General features: G+C 37.4%; 1 protein-coding gene across 9 annotated transcripts in view; it reads left to right on the forward strand.

Moving 5' to 3' along the window:
- LOC106054751 (lethal(2) giant larvae protein homolog 1) overlaps window positions 1-17431 on the forward strand; it is a 67097-nt gene that overhangs the window by 38333 nt on the left and 11333 nt on the right. For 5 of the 9 annotated variants that reach the window (XM_056021146.1, XM_056021152.1, XM_056021151.1 and 2 more), the window contains exons 1-11: window positions 4389-4542; window positions 13874-13984; window positions 14578-14675; window positions 14840-14921; window positions 15135-15244; window positions 15334-15477; window positions 15732-15804; window positions 16043-16126; window positions 16648-16774; window positions 17021-17072; window positions 17175-17341. In XM_056021146.1, coding sequence (XP_055877121.1) covers window positions 13901-13984; window positions 14578-14675; window positions 14840-14921; window positions 15135-15244; window positions 15334-15477; window positions 15732-15804; window positions 16043-16126; window positions 16648-16774; window positions 17021-17072; window positions 17175-17341 — 1021 coding nt within the window. In that variant the 5' untranslated portion in view covers window positions 4389-4542; window positions 13874-13900. Of the gene's footprint in view, window positions 1-4388; window positions 4543-4584; window positions 4880-11815; window positions 11950-13873; window positions 13985-14577; window positions 14676-14839; window positions 14922-15134; window positions 15245-15333; window positions 15478-15731; window positions 15805-16042; window positions 16127-16647; window positions 16775-17020; window positions 17073-17174; window positions 17342-17431 lie in introns of those variants that run through there. The other 4 variants (XM_056021149.1, XM_056021147.1, XM_056021150.1 and 1 more) reach the window with 3 other exon arrangements.

Below are 17431 nucleotides of genomic sequence, written 5' to 3' on the forward strand. Positions count from 1 at the left end.
TTCAATTGTGCATAAAACTCAGCCAACCATTGAGCTGGTCATATTGCACCATTGGGCTGGTCATATTGCACCATTGGGCTGGTCATATTGCACCATTGAGCTGGTCATATTGCACCATGGAGCTGGTCATATTGCACCATTGGGCTGGTCATATTGCACCATTGGGCTGGTCATATTGCACCATTGGGCTGGTCATATTGCACCATTGGGCTGGTCATATTGCACGGAGGATATTCCAGCTACCGTCGCCTCAGCGTGGCGCCTCCGTGGATACGTCCGCCAGGGGTTGCGGATAGGCTAAGAATGGTAGCGCACATAGCTCTCAGTGAGCTACCACTCGTACGGTCGAGAGACTGTACACTGCACGTGGTAGGGATGTAACAAAGGCTCCCTAACCCGTCCAACCCCCCACTGATTCGTTCCCCAACGGGGGCCATACGCGCTGTGATGGACCCGTGCACGGGTTCGGTGGGACATTATAGGCATACGAAAGGCCCCCACGCGGCTCGGCCTCCGGCCTCGCACGAGAGGGGGATACTCGTGTGGGGCTCAAGGGGGTCGTATCCAGCGACATACCGGACGAAAATACATGATCGTTTCGGATAAGGCGGGATTTCGGACAGAGGGATTGGTGAAGAGCCGATGCCTCATCCTGGCCATGGATAAAAGCCTTTCCTTGGTCAAGAGGTCCATAATAGGTAACCGGACGTTCTCGGACTTTAAGGACATCTGACTCAGGTCATATTGCACCATTGAGCTGGTCATATTGCACCATTGGGCTGGTCATATTGCACCATTGAGCTGGTCATATTGCACCATTGGGCTGGTCATATTGCACCATTGGGCCGGTCATATTGCACCATTGAGCTGGTCATATTGCACTATTGAGCTGGTCATATTGCACTATTGAGCTGGTCATATTGCACCATTCAGCTGGTCATATTGCACCATTCAGCTGGTCATATTGCACCATTGAGCTGGTCATATTGCACCATTGGGCTGGTCATATTGCACCATTGAGATGGTCATATTGCACCATTGAGATGATCATATTGCACCATTGAGCTGGTCATATTGATTATCGGTGTTTCCTAGACTTTTTTCGTAACGGAACACTTCGCACATTCTGAGTATTTAGCGGAACACTTTGCTTATTTTCTAGAGAGATTAATTCTTGTGGTGACCTACTAGTTAATTATTTCAGTGGTTCGTGAAACACTTGTTCCGGCCTCGAGAAATAGCAGAGTTCCGCGGAACACAGTTTGGGAAACCATTGGATTCAATCTAACGACACAAAGACTAGCATAGAACAAACATGTTTAGCTAACATAGAATATTAATTTTGTCTAAACGTGCCAAGTTTGTTGTTTTCCACATTAAGCTAAATGTTAGGAAGTGACTGTTTTCAAAATGGTTATTTTGTCATATCTACATAGCATCTGCATTCACAGTCACATTTTTCTCAAGTTTACATTATATGTCTAGTATTAACTCTACAACCTTCTCATGCGGCAATATGTTATCTAATTACAAAAAACAACCTTTAATGATGAATAGTTAACTTTTTGACAGTTTCCCAAAACTAGAAGGTAAAAAAAATAAAATAATGAGAAATAAAATAAAGAAAACTTGCAATAAAGTAAATAACTGGATGGATGTTTAGCATTAAACAACAATGAAACAAAATAAATTTTAAAAATCCAAGAACCATAGTTCTGATTAGCATAAATGAATGCCATTGTTTATAAGTTAACAGATTTTGCTTTCAAAAAAATAATCGATGTATATAAAGCGGGTATTAAACTATGCTATCCATTGATTCTTGTGGATTTAGTCTTTGAGGGCTCAGAATATTTCGTATGGAGACCTTTAAAAGATATTTGAAGAAGAAAAAATGACAGTAGGCTCCAAAATTGGGTTACTATCACTAATTGAGAGACGTATCACTTACCAAATTTAGTCTATTGAACATTTTCTACGTGCCTAAAGCTAGTGTAACCTCTATGTACTCGCGTGATAAGTTATGCCAACTCAACAATGAATTTTGTATAAATAATAATAATAAGGCTTGTCTTCGAGTTCGAAGATTAATGAGAAATGCAGTCCTTCCCGTGGCAACGCAGCCCAGGCTGTGACTTACATATTGTTGTAACTCTCTAGGTTAGGCACTCAACGAATAGGCATGCAACTCAACACAGTGTAACAGGAAATAAATACAGGTGTTTATTCACTAGGACAAACACATAGCATCCTTCAGCTTCCTCAGAGTCTTTCTACTAATTTACCAGTCCTTTAGACAGCAACCCGAATGTGGACCAACGATAGCCTTCCCCGCTTCGCTCCAGGTCCCTTCTACAACCTTCAGGCAGCACCAAAAGCTGGCTTCTTAGTTTCCAAACATTCAGACTCTTCACAATCCCTGATGCAATGTTATTATCTCTCTCCTAGTGTCCTCCTGTTTACGTTCACTAGTGCGCTAGTGCGCACCTCAAGCACTGGTGCAAGGCAGGGTTACAACACTACCCCCACCTTAGTCTTTTCGTCCCGAAAAGAAACATGTTCACGGTTGGCCAGTGCAGGTGGAGGTCGGTCAGTGGGAGTCACAGATTGCATTGATCGTGCTCCCCACAAAGCAATCCACACTGCTCTCTGCAGGTGCCGCTTTCTCCTTCTGCTCCAATTGACCTGCCTTTGGTTAAGGGGAAGTCGTTTTCGTTGTCTGGCCTTTCTCTTAGTTACCACCGACGGCAGACTCATGGCAAGAAGCGATGCAGTGGATGTCATAGCGTAGGTCATCAAGACCATTTGTCTTACACGTTGCTCCAGCAGGCTTTCTCGATGTGCCGTGGGCCCCCAGGAGGCCAGGTTGTCAAACACGGTATAATCTTTAAGCTTGTCTGAAAGACATATCTGTGGGGCACGTTTACAACGTCCTATGTGTCCATCTGCTGTACCACCATCAGCGCTTCTCTTGCTGATACTGGTATCAGGACAAATACTTAGTTGGCAGGTCTTCCGGTGCTCGAATTCTCCCTTTGAGGAGGTCCCGTCATCACAGTTATTTTTCAACGTCTGAGTGTAGGCAGGAATCACGATAGCATGATCAGATCTGTGCTCAGTACTTTCACAACAAATGTTAGGATTCTTGTCGTAGGAGCCAAGCTTGCACGGCTCACTATTACAGTCATAGACAGCGCCACCATCAACGGCGTCTCCGTTGAGTAACGGATTGTTTATACCTGTCGACATGGTAGCCATCTGATCGTCGGTCTTGCTCATCACGGTATCAAACGTATCATCAGTCTTGTTCAGCGAGGTACTGATACCTATCTGTTTAATCATGGTACAGATCTGCTCGTTGACCTCTTTTAGCTGTACCTGGAACGAGTTCATCTGATCTGTCACGGTATTCATGAGCTCTCTGATATCTGGTTGTACTTCGAACAGATACGAGTCCGGATCTTCATCTTCGTCCAGCAAGGCTTGTCGAAGGCGTTCTCTCATTTTTTCTTTGGCACAGAAGATCCTCAGCTCCCTGGCTCGGAGCTCCTCTTTTAACTGTTTACAGCTTAGTTCATCTAGCTTCCTCAGCGTTGTCATTGTTTCCTTTCGTTGAGCTGCCTAAATCCCACTTCTGATACCAATTGTTGTAACTCTCTAGGTTAGGCACTCAACGAATAGGCATGCAACTCAACACAGTGTAACAGGAAATAAATACAGGTGTTTATTCACTAGGACAAACACATAGCATCCTTCAGCTTCCTCAGAGTCTTTCTACTAATTTACCAGTCCTTTAGACAGCAACCCGAATGTGGACCAACGATAGCCTTCCCCGCTTCGCTCCAGGTCCCTTCTACAACCTTCAGGCAGCACCAAAAGCTGGCTTCTTAGTTTCCAAACATTCAGACTCTTCACAATCCCTGATGCAATGTTATTATCTCTCTCCTAGTGTCCTCCTGTTTACGTTCACTAGTGCGCTAGTGCGCACCTCAAGCACTGGTGCAAGGCAGGGTTACAACAATATTTTGCCACATCCAGTGCGAAAGGACCGAATATATACTCTAATATGCAGTGGTAAACACGGGGCCTATTTTCTAAAATACGTTAGTTGAGCTACCAACACACACTCCTGCCATTAGCTCTGTTACATTGCGTTTCGTTTATTTATTTATTTTTAGTTTTTATAAGCTATGAAATGTTAACATGTTTAACTAGATTTATATTTCCGCACTGATAGGTCAATGGACAATAGAGCAGCACTTATATTTTACTGCATAAACCTAATACACTGTTAACACTGTTTCCTGAATGTCCACTGTGTGAGTAAGCGGCCTCCCGCGGCTCTGTGGCTGTATTAGTCATCACAGTGCCACGGAGAGGGGGCGGGAAGCTCGGTACGAGCGGGGAAGGGGGGGCTAGGCTACTGTCGTACTGCCGCGTGTAGTTTCATTGAGGGAACAGGGAATACCATTGTGGCCTGTATCAGTCTGACTTATTGTGCAGTTTGGCTTACACATAAACCTAGTCATCAGTGTAGCAGTGGTTAGTATTAGTCAATTGTTTTGTACAGTGTATCCTATAGATGTAGATCTACTCTGTTTTCATACATACACGATGACACCTATGTGTATCTGTAATTTACCGATATTTCAGTTTATATTCAAATCTGTGATTTCCTGCTGTAACTATTCTAATGGATATTAATATGGAATTCAGTTTGTAATAAATAGTATCATTTCAAAAGCCTAATCATCGGATTTAAAAAAAAATTAGGCAATATTTCCAAGTTGTTAAAAAAATAGTTCGCTAGGATAGTTTGTTGTTATTTAATAGTGTTTACAGCAGAGTGCGAACTAATGGTCGGTTTGTGGTTTGTAAGGTAAAATAATAGACATTATCAGCATGTGTAGGCCTAAACTGACAATGATTTACTTCCCAATAATGAGACTAGATATAAAGTGAATGTTACCAGCAGGCTTGCACACTTCAACCACTTAAGCCCCAGCTCTTTTCATAAATCATTATTTACAGTAGTATCAAATAAAAATGTCATGGTTATAGGGAGGGAAAGGGAAAACTGTAGTGTCCATACAATAATTAACAACAATTTGATCAAATAGTACACTACTTTCTATTAAATATTACACTACTTTCTATTAAATGTTACACTACTTTGTTTTTTTTTAAACACAATAAAATCCACTCGTTGTGTCAAGCGAGTGTCAGTTCAACAGCAGTTCAAGCGTGGCAGTCAGTTACTCTGCATCCTTCTTATTTGCCGACACCAAGCACCTTCTGTGTATTTTTAATTATTAATATCATTATTTATTAATTTTGTTTCAATAACTAATATTATAAGTATAAACTTCACCTGTCCCTTAGTCTGTTGGGACACAACACATGATCTGTCGACCGTCTTTCTCCATGCCTCTCTTTACATGGAATAGTCTCTTTCAAAGACTAGTCTGTTCATTCTTTATTGTTGTCTCGGTTTCCCCAACTAACAAACTTTAAATGGACTTCGATTTGTATTGGAAATTGGAAAAGAATATTCAGAACTATTTTACATTTAGAGTTAGACCAAGGCTTTTGTTTTCTAAACCTGCGTATCGCGAGGCCAAACAATCGATTGTGTCAACCTGTAAGGTAGGACACAACATGTGAACGTGTATCTTATCTTATCTTATACAAATACAGACGTTACTTCAAAAAAAAATGAATAAGAAGATGATTACGTCCTACGTGTTTTGTGTACATGATATAGTACATGAAGCTCCTTAAGTACGCACTAGATCTCTACTATCTCTAGGTTACATACGCAGATACAGTCTAAACAAGATTGCTCTCCTGTCAACAAACACTGCATTGAAAAACACAAACTATGTGTAGGCCAATCTCTATGGATCTGTAGAGGATGGGTTCAAACATGCGTGTACAAGACAAGCAGTGTGACTGAAGGGACGACTTCTCGGTCAAAGATGGGGAGTGACACGGGGAGGAGGGTCAACAAGAATTAACTTGTCCTGTATCCTACAAGAGCCAAGCCTTTTTTTTTTTTTTTTTTTTTTAAATTTTCCAAATACTAAAGTGTTGTTTTTTGTAAATTTAATACTCTTTCCAATCTACGTAGTATTCAAAGATCACTGTATTAAGTATGTTAAATAACTGACAGGTGTAGGCATATAAACTACTGACCTATTGTCTAATTACTGTTATAAGAGAGTCTTAACGCTCTTTGGACTGGGGGGGGGGGACCACACCTGATCTGTTGACATATCTTTCTCTATTCTTCCCTGTGTTTTGACAGGATTAAAGTCTGGCCTGTCTGTTCCTTGGTGTTGTCTACTTTTGTCTGCCCCTCCTTCTATTCCCTGGAACCGTTCCCTGTAGGAAGGTCTTGTGGATCTTGTGATTGGCCGTACAGTCTTAGTTTGCGATTTTTGACAATGGTCAAAAGGTCATGGTGGGGCTCGATTGCCATAGTGATCCTGTAATGTATGTTTTAAATTACATACTAGCTATTCAAGACTCCCATTTTCCGTGCACCATACGCGCTAAAATACTAGCTATTTGTCCGCCATCGATTCAAATCTATAACTGGTTAGTAAAACCATACCCCATACACTTTGTTTACATTCAAAGGCCACCGTCTACCTTAGTTTTTGATCAATTTTTCCGCATTAGAAAGGGGCGGGTCCTAGCTGGGGAAACGAGACAAGAGTTGCAATAATGAAGTAACCTTGACATTTGATGATTTCTTTGAAATTTTCTAATAGTAGACCAATGGCGTTTATCAGAGAACATTTGAAGCTACCGCGTATTTTTGGGGGTTTAACAGTGGGAAATGTATTATTAGCAAAATACAAGATTTTACGCTAGCTTGAGTATTTCGGCCTCCATTGTTAGTATGTACCGTAGATCTTTTTATTTAAATCTAATCCACGGGCAGATGACAAGACAGTCTTTGATCATCGCAATGTTTCTTTTGGCAACTGATCGTTTGGATCCTTATGGGAATGTCTGGGGCGTGTTATTGATTTGTTCAGGCGATCAGTTTATGACAAAATCAGCACTCTCTTCGTACGTTGAACCTACTATAGCGAAAACGATGCCTCTTACTTTTTTAAAAAAAAAACTCTCTCCTAACTGACGATACCAGCGTTGATTCCACCAGAATGTGGTAAATAATTACGGAGAGAAAGAGTTAAGTATGATATATTTTTGCCCCCAAAAAATCAGAAGCGATATTATCTGCCCCGGATTTAGGGATGCAAATCGTACAGGTTTGAAGCCTGAAAGGGATCTCCTTTTTTTTTTTTTCAAGACATGGTTTCTATGGAATAAAGAGACACGTCTCCAAAACGAAATTTATCTAATACATGTACAGACGTTCCTTCAAAAAAGAAGATGATTACGTCCTACGCGTCATGGATTCAGTCATGCATATTAACCAATGACTTAAATTCTGCCAAGTCACTGGTTTTCCTGGCTAGCTCAGGCAACCCATTCCATGCTCTAATAGCACTAGGGAAGAAGGAGTGATTGATTTTAGACCTATTATGTTTAATGGGAAGTAGTGCAGGGGTCGTCATGTAAACAAAAATAGAATTGGGTGGGGGGGGGGGGGGGGTGGGGGGAGAACAATGAGATGTTATAAAGAAATTGGTGACGAAGAAAACCTTACACATTTGTGTAATAACTAAATCCAAACGTGGTGCCAGGCCTCCGTTCTAAAGCCTTGGGCGTGTGTTTGCTCATAGACATTATCAGTTTTTCTTTCCTTTGAGATCCGGCGTAGCAGACGTGAACAGCAAACGGTGTCACTGTGGAAGTAGGTCATCTAACGACGTGCGTGCACTGCACATAGATGCAGGAAATATTGATCAGGCAAGGTCTGCTCTTGGCGGGAAACAAATCAATGGTGGTCAATAGGCCTTTAATGCGATGTCGTCTGCAACTATGTCTAGCAACCGGTGTGCAGTGTCTAATAATGGCCCTCAATCCTATCGCTCCATTTTGCTTCCCCCCCCCCCCCCTTCCGTAGCATGGCAACGTGTGCACACCATCGATCCTAAATTTTATACGAACTCTTTTACTTCCCCTGTTTCAATGCTACTTAATTTTAAAAGTAAGATTAGCTATATAGATCTCTTTTACACAGAGTCGGTCTTAGGCATAAGCAAACTAGGCAGCCGCCTAGGGCCTCTGATCGGTTGTAGCCTCGCTCAGGGCTCTAAATATTTTTTTAGAGAAGAAATAAAGAAACTTTTCCTCGATGTACATCTTCTCTTATAAAATACAGACGTTACTTCAAAAAAGAAGATGATTACGTCCTACGCGTCATGCATTCAGTCATGCATATTAACCAATGACTTAAATTCTGCCAAGTCACTGGTTTTCCTGGCTAGCTCAGGCAACCCATTCCATGCTCTAATAGCACTAAGGAAGAAGGAGCATTTTTACAAATTTGTCCTAGCATATGGGACAAGGAATGTGCCTTTATCTTTGTGTCTTTCTGAGTATTTTATTAAATTTTTTTTTATTTGAAGGTTATGTGTTTTATGTATAATTGCTACTTTCATTTTGAGTCTTCTGTCCTGAAGGCTTTCTAAATTTAGTGATTTTACTAAAGGTGTTACTCTAGTCAAATGTGAATATTCGTTTGTTATGAATCTCACTGCTCTATTTTGTGTCTGTTCCAGTTTCTTAATGTTTTCTTGAGTTGAAGGGTCCTGAAACTGTACATGTTGGACTACACTAGGTTTTTACTTAATCTCGTAATTTTAATTTGTATCGCTGTCGTTTTTTTTTAAATATTTTTTTTTTCATTTGGGGCCGCCTGGTTATCTATGGCCGGCCCTGCTTTTTCTGTATCAAAATCTGATTTTAGTGTCTTGAAACAGTTGGGCTGAGGTCGAATGAAGGGGGTATAATTATTTAAACATTCTTAATATAAAAAAAAACAATTTAAAAAATCACAATAGCACAACAAACGCGTGCATAATCAGCCACACATACCCAGACGATGGATGATCACACCTTAGTTACTTGTCAATTGGTTATTTGAATGACATAATTTGATGAATGAGGGTGAAGGTTAACAGGGTCATGGCTGTTACCTTCGTCTCACAACCGTTATATTTTTCCCCTGACTATTTAGATCAGGGGTCTCAAACTCATATCAGCATGTGGGCCGCAGTGGAAAGTAACAATCAGTCAGTGGGCCGCACCACGAAAAGAGAATGTTTTTTCATTAAATTTTACGAACACTACATGTCACTGCAGTTAAATGCTAAAATAACGTTTTTATAATTATTAATTACATTTAGTGTAGTTTATACATGCACAGGCAGTTTAGTTTACTAAAATAAGTTGACGTTGTCTCTGTCACTAATAAAAAAGCAGAAACTGTAGTTACCCCAAAAAAAAAACTATAATTACTAGGCCTACTGCAGATGGCTCGTCACTCATGTTTCTGTCCACTCAGCTGAGAGCGTTTGGCAGAGACCAGACCATCGACGTTAGGCCTGAAGTCGCGTATAGTGGCAAGCCGTAAGGTTGCTCTCATATGCTCACCAGTCAGTCTTGATCGTAATGCTGTTTTGTTGATCTTCATTCTGGAGAAAAACTGTTCGCAAACGTACGTACTCTCAAACATCGCTAGAATTCTAGCAGCTGCGAAGAATAAGTTTGGAAACTTCTCTCTGGGAAGAAACTGGTAGAAATCTGGAACGCCAACATCAGCGTATTTTTGCTTCAGAACAGTGTCACACTGAAGGTCTAGTAGTTCCATCTGGACTTCCTCTGGAACGTTTTTCGCGTCAACTGCGAACGGAGTGGCAACAAGGAAAAACTGATTCGAGAGCAGTGAATTGCTGAAAGCGGTGTTCAAAATCTTCCAGTAGTCTGAAGAGGATGTCTACGTAGTCTTTCAGGCGCTGTGGTTCAACCGTTATGCTCTGTAGAAAAAGAAAAGAGAAATGAGCCATGTTTCCATCTGCCAGCTGAGTGGCAACAAAGTCAGCTTGCATCTGAATGATTTGATGCGGTCAAACATCACGGTAATCAGCTGCTTTGTGCCCTTTAGTTGTGAATTGAGTGCATTGAGATGTTGCGTGATGTCAGTAAGAAAAGCAATATCCGACAAAAACATTGGGTCACTGAGCTGAGGTATGTCTCTGTCTTGCATCGCAGAAACAAGAATATTATATGTACCGGTATCTTTAATCACCAAGCACAACATACATATACACTGTTCTAGCCGCCAACCTGAGCGATGCCCGCCTGACACATGTACCCCATCCCTCCCCGGCTTATATGTGGCCATTGTAAATTTTATCTAATTTTTTTGAATTTGCGGACGGGGCCGAGGGCCGCACAAAATAGTTTCGCGGGCCGCATGCGGCCCTCGGGCCGCGTGTTTGAGACCCCTGATTTAGATCGAGGCATTGTGAGTTCAATAAGATGATTCGAATTAATTTTGTGATTGCTTGCTATGGTTACTCTTCTGTATGTATCAAATAGTGGTCAGAATATTTTATGATAATTTTCAATGTCATCCCCCCACCCATTACCCATTTTATGATACACTTTATTTCTTTTAATTCTTACGAAGGCCTAATTTAAATAAATAGACGACAAACAAACAAATGCATTATTTTAGAGATGCCACTAAGTGGTACAAAACGTAAACATGGGCAGTAACAACTGCACCTTATTGAAGTTTAGACATAGTAATTAAAGTTTCTGTCCATTAGAAATTGTGGACTTAAACACAATCTATTTATATCTTGATCTAGTTTAAGTCAAGTTTTCTTAGTGTGAGTCTATACATTTATTGTTGTATCTTTGAATATTATATAGGATATATAGATATAATACTGCTGTTCTGGATATTATATAGGATATATAGATATAATACTGCTATTCTTTATTTTAGATCTTGCCACTAAGGAGTCTAATTGATTACCAAGTTAAATGCAGTGGCGTAGCTAGGAATTAGACATCATTTGGGGGCCCGGGGAGGGGCTTGACCTCTTTGGGGGTCCCATCATTTTGCGTAATATTTAATATAAAAAACACTTATTTGGGGGGCCCTCTCAAGTGGGGGACCGGGGGGATTTTTACATTCTCCCCCTCCCTCCCCCACCCTATCTACGCCTATGGTTAAATGTGAGCAAATATTCAAATTTGCCCCAAAACACTCTTCTAACATGCTTTCGTTGTTTTGACCTATTTTTGTCTGTTTACGATTCCAAGTCAAACAAGATCTATCTTCTAAAAATATAGATCTAGATATTGGTGTAATTCAAATATTTTATAACCTTTTAACTATTTATCTCTATTATTTTAAAATCATATTAATAAAATCGAGTATTCTTCCTTAAATGTCTACAAATAATCATGTATGATTTGTTTTTGTTTTTTAATACACGCGGATTGATATTAAGGTTTTAAATTATTGTGTCTCACGCAGCGAAGCGACTTTTTTTTTCTGTCATTGCCAGATTGTCAATTATAAATATGATTGAGATATGTATAAATAATAGCGTGTCCAGTTGTTAATTAACGCAGCTATACACAACTTTTACTAATTTTATTTTAAAATCTAATTTTTAATAGTCTACTATCTAGATTATTCATATAAAAAGAAAATTTAGTAAAGACCTATTTAATATTCACAACTACTAAAGTAAATAAAAAAAGATTATAATTTACAAATAAGTATTATAGCTAGTTTGTAAACAAAATAAGTGAGTAAATCTTTTAAGATAAATTTTATATATACACGATCGTTACATTTTATACAGATCCAGATCTACATCTAAAAATTTTAGAGCATTAAGTTGCTACGCTTAGCACAAACCATATAGCTTCATATTTGAAAAAAAAATCTGGCAGGCTTATGTCGCTTTTCCCCCCTTTAAGGCAGCACTCGATCAACTACAGGTTTGGAATATACTAATATACGAACAAATTATATTGTTATGATGTTAATTTTAACGATTTAATTCTAGCAAAACAATCGATGAATAAGTATTAAGTTTGTTGGAACAAAAATATTCCTGTAAAATAGACTATTTAAGATGTAGTGAAGTCTAGTCTAGAATAACTTATTATATAGTCTTATAGATCTAGGATCATGATTGACGTGGTCATGATAATCATAATGTGAAAAAATGTCAATAATGACATATTAATGATGACTGAGTGATCTGACACCGTCTAGAATAATAAATATACTAATATAGTTTCACTAGATCTATATAGATCTAGATTAGTATATATATCTTATATATCTAGATTCTAGTCAAGATCTCTCTCTATAACTTATACTAGATCTATACTATAACTATAACTCTTTACTAGATCTAGTACTAGATCTAATATTATTATATTATATAGTATAGTAGTCTATACTATATTATAGTAATATAATCTATTTTATATAGACTAGATATTAAGATATCTAACTGAACTTCTGAAGTGACTGAAGACAGACTTGAAGAGAAGAAGAGTAAAATTAAAATAGTGTAGTCTAGTCTACAAGTACGACTCTGACTCTAGACTACTCTAGTCATATCTCTCTATCTGACTATCAGTATCATCTAGACTTCTAGACTAGATCTAGTAAAAGTAGTACTAGTCTAGGTAACTAGATCTAGAAGAGAGTAGAGAATTTAGTCAATAGATTCTAAGAGATGATTCTATATCTAGATAGATCTAGTAGATAATTAGCCTAAACTTAATAAAGTATAAAGTTAAAGAACATTTTTTTAACTTAACCTAGAATAGATGAGATGATAAATATTTATAATGATAGACTCTAGTAGACGAGATTCTAGATCTAAATCTAAGAGTCTAGACTAGAATCAACTCTAAAATCTAAATCTAGAATTAATCTAGATCTACAGTCTATGTCTATATTAGACTATAATTGACAATATACACCATAGACGTACAGATTACATTACTAGACTATAGAATATACTAGAATCTACAGTACAGTATTAGTATATATATGATATGAAGTTTTTTGTAATAATCTTAGATCTAGAATCTAGAAAATACTTCTTAGTGACTGAGATCTATATCTATATTTTATAACATATAGGTATAGATAGTCTATAGAGTATAGAGATTTAGTAAAATAGACATTATTAGACTTCTTTCTACTACTGTTGTGGTGGCATCAGCAATCCAGGACCCTTCCTTTATGTTATGCTCGCTCTCCACGTGATCTATCCAGTGACACTTTTTCTCAGCTGATATTGTCAATTTTGAAGAGCTTCATGTCGCGTATGCATACATCAGTATACCGTAAATGTGGACGACCAGCGGCTCTCCTGCATTCTGTTAGGATCTTCTGGCATTCTATGAACGTGGCCAGCCATGACGTCTGCTGCTAATACAGCAGATGTCCTGGCACCCTGCTCTTTGTAGCACTTCCATTGTCATTATGCATTAGTAAAATCATTAAATTTAGAGACAATTCTGTTTCAGGATTTCAAGACAAAAGAATAAAAAGTAATGTAGCAATAATATATAAAACAGAATAATTTACAATAACAAAACCTAATAAGCTTATAAAAAACTCAGAAAGATAAAGGCACAAATATGTGATATATATGGCAATGCATGATAAAATCGATATGCTAGGATAAATTCTTTCCTAGTCAGTACCACTAGAGCATGAAAAAATTTAACTACTTTCTCTTTATAAAATGCTATTTATAATTTAAATTCAACAACATATACTTCTAGAGGTCTAAAATATATTCTAAATTTATGCACTGCCTGTAAAATCTATTCATATATATTTTGAGATTTAGACTTAAAAATTTACATCTTTTTTCTTCTTCTTTCACTGTAGGCATTAAGCTTTGAGAATTGAGGAGAAATGTTAAAGTTCTTTAAAAAACACCCTCCCAAGGAAGGGGAGGAACGAGAACGACTAAAAAAGGAGCTATTCAAATTTCAAAAGGTAAGAAATCAGAAATAGGTTCTTAATCTATCTTTGCATGTGGTAATTGTCACTGGGAGTGGGTTGCTTAGAGGTTAAGCATTGGGCTTCTGAACCTGAGGGCCTGGGTTTGAATCTCTGAAGACTAATTTTGAATTTCAGGATTTTTAGGGCTTCCCTGAGTCTTGTACCAGACTTAAGTTGAGGGAAGTAAAGGCGGTTGGTGGTTGTGCTGGCCACATGACACCCTGCTCGTTAACCGTTGGCCATAGAAATAGATGACCTTAACATCATCTGCCCCATAGATCGTAAGGTCTAATTTTAAAATTAAAATGGATAATCTTTTACAGCTTTGTTGACAGTATCAGGCTTAAGTAAATAACGACCAAAATAACTCTAAGGACTTTTTACAGCTGTGTGTGAAATATTTTTGTTAAAATCTACAGTAGATCTACTCGTTTCGTTATATTTATATTAAATTTATCATTCTTTCATAGTACTGATTAGGCAATATTCTCTTTGCTATGTGTAAGAGGATCCAGTCAAATGCTCATTTGCAATGATGTTTAGATATTAAATTATACTTCAATAAAACTACTTTAAACATTATACAGTGTGTTGAGCACGGATTCCCATCCAAACCCAGTGCATTAGCCTACGACCCAAAGCTTCAGCTTCTGGCAGTTGGTACAAAATCAGGAGCAGTTAAAGTGTATCCTTTTTTGTTATGATTGGCAATAAATAAATAAACATAAGGTAAATAGACCTGTACTGTTTTATTTTTTTCATAACAAGTATAAATTGATATTGAATTCATGTCAGTTTTTTGTTTAAAAATAACACAACAGCATGATACATTTCTTGACTAAAAGTTAGATTTGGAACACCAGGTTTTGAGGTTTCTGCTAACCATGAAGGGGATATATCTGTGACAAACTTGTTCTTCATTCCTGAAGAGGTAAATATAAAATGTTTCTACTACCAATCATATCAAGTGCATATTTTTAAAATAGAATCTACTTGTTGGTTATTGTTGTTGATAATATGTTGTCAGATATCCCTTAAACATTTATGCTTTTTTATAGTTTGTGTGCCTCAATGTGTGTTAAGCATGAGGGGCGTTTAAATCTTAGAATAAAGGTTTAAGTGTAAATCTATGTTTGCTCAACAGGGTCGTCTTATCTCAGCATGCAGTGATAGTTCTTTGCATCTTTGGGAGATCAACAACAAAGATGGAACTTGTGTCTTAGAAGAGAGAAAAACTGAAGGTGCAGAGTCACTGTAAGTCATTAGATTTTTTAATTATTTATTTTCATACTAGATGGATTGTTTTATTTCTTATCATTTTGTAATGTTTTTTTATTTTTCAGAAAAGTGAAGAACCTGTCCACTTGTTGCTTGAGTACAGACTTTAGTACATTGTTTGTTGGGACAGAGAATGGTAGTGTCCATTATATTGATGTCAAAAGTCTTACTGAAATCAATGTAGTCATTATGGATGCCATCATTCAAAAGTAACTATTAACCCATTAGCTCCTAGTGAAATAGAAGCATTTTTATTGGTTAGATTCTAATGTGATAGGAGCTGACCAAAACCTTTTTTGTTTTTTTAATAAGAGCACTTGTATGTACACATAGCTACTATGTTGTATTTTAGTCAAAACATCATATAGTGAAGAGTACAAATTGTTTTTGTTCTAAAAGTACACATTTAAAAAAAATAAGATTTTATTCTCTTTTACAATTATTCTTTCATTTTCCTTTTTAGTGTTACCGATGACTACAAAGTTAACCCTGGTGCAGTAGAAGCTATTGCTAACAATCCTGCCAACAGTGAGAAGGTAAGCTTAATAGTACACTATAAAAGTGTTATATACAGAGCTTTTAGGTCTGTTAAGTGGTCTGCCACTTTGTGTTGGTAAAATTTCTAACATTTCTTTCAACACACACACAAAAATGCTCTTCAACACAAATAGTATCTACTAGAAAGTGTGCAAGATAGTTGTGATATTAATCTGATACATATGGAATGTTAAAACTAATTTTTATTAATATTGCTATTAACTATTATATCTACAGATACTAATAGGCTTTAACAGGGGATTAATAGTGCTTTGGAATACTAAAGAAAATGTATCAGAGGGTAACTTCAAAGCAACTCAGGTAATCTTTTTTAATGATGTGATGGTTTTTCATAATATAATATAATATTTGTTTTGTTTGCTGCTCTATAACTGACTACATCAAAATATATTTCTATGCTTTTATTTTTCTTTTATTACAGTGATGGTAATTTCCAGAAAATCAGAAAAAAAAAATTATTTCCATTATAGTTCTATATTTCTTTTGCACATGCACATATCAGATGTGTGTCTATTCACAAACACTTTAAAAAAATTAAATCTCAACCTGGTTCTCTCTAAATGTTCAAGGCACTTCAAATTGTAGTTATGATGGCTGCTAATTAGAATCCTGGCATTGTAATAATACATTTTGACATGTTTGAAAAGGAATTGAATGGTTCACAACTGCAGGGAGAGAGAATATTTCTCCAATTTTTGCAAATTCTGTTCCCATCACTTTTTGTATTGATTTATTATACAACTCAGTAGTTATTACATAAGTTATTTGAACTCTGTTACTGTATAATAAAATATTCATGTTTTTTTTTTTCCAAATGACAGCAACTTGAATCCATAGCCTGGAATCGAAGAGGAGATGAATTCATTAGTGCACACAATGATGGCAGTTACATTACATGGAATGCTAGAGATTTCACTGAACCAAAGGAGCAAGCCGTTACACCTTATGGTGAGCATTTAATTAAGACACCTTTCTTGCATATCTTTGAAGAAGTTAGGAACCATTTGGCTCAACAAGTATCTGGCATTCATGGTGTCAGTCAAATGCTAGCTTTACAATAACACCATGCTTGAAACAAATTTTGACTTGTTTGGGCATTGAAGGAACAGTAGCTTTTTCACTTTAACTCACACTACGACAACATTACTTGGGACTTAAAGTAATGTACTTACATTTTTTTTTCTTCTATTTTAGGTCCTTTTCCTTGCAAAGCTATAAATAAAATTCAATGGAAAATGACAAAGAAGTAAGTTAATCCAACATTATTGATAGGAGTATTTCTGTTTAAACATTAAGCTTAATACTTCATTGTGCACCTTTAAAAAAAAATAAATTTTGTCACCTTTAGTGAACCCCTTATTGTCATCTCTGGAGGTATGCCTCGTGCCAGCTATGGAGATCGCCACACTGTCAGCATCATGCAAGGTGACAACCATGTTGTAGCTGATCTTACATCTAGAGTTGTTGATTTCCTGACTATCAACAGAGCGGATGAGAAAGATGCCATTGAAACAGGTACCCATTCAGTTCGACACAGATGCCCCAGCATATTTTCACAGTATAAGCTTCATTCAAGTAATTCTTTGCTTGACATGATTCAAACTG

This window comes from Biomphalaria glabrata, chromosome 2 (genome assembly GCF_947242115.1).
Source record: "Biomphalaria glabrata chromosome 2, xgBioGlab47.1, whole genome shotgun sequence".
NCBI classification, from domain to species: Eukaryota; Metazoa; Mollusca; class Gastropoda; family Planorbidae; genus Biomphalaria; species Biomphalaria glabrata.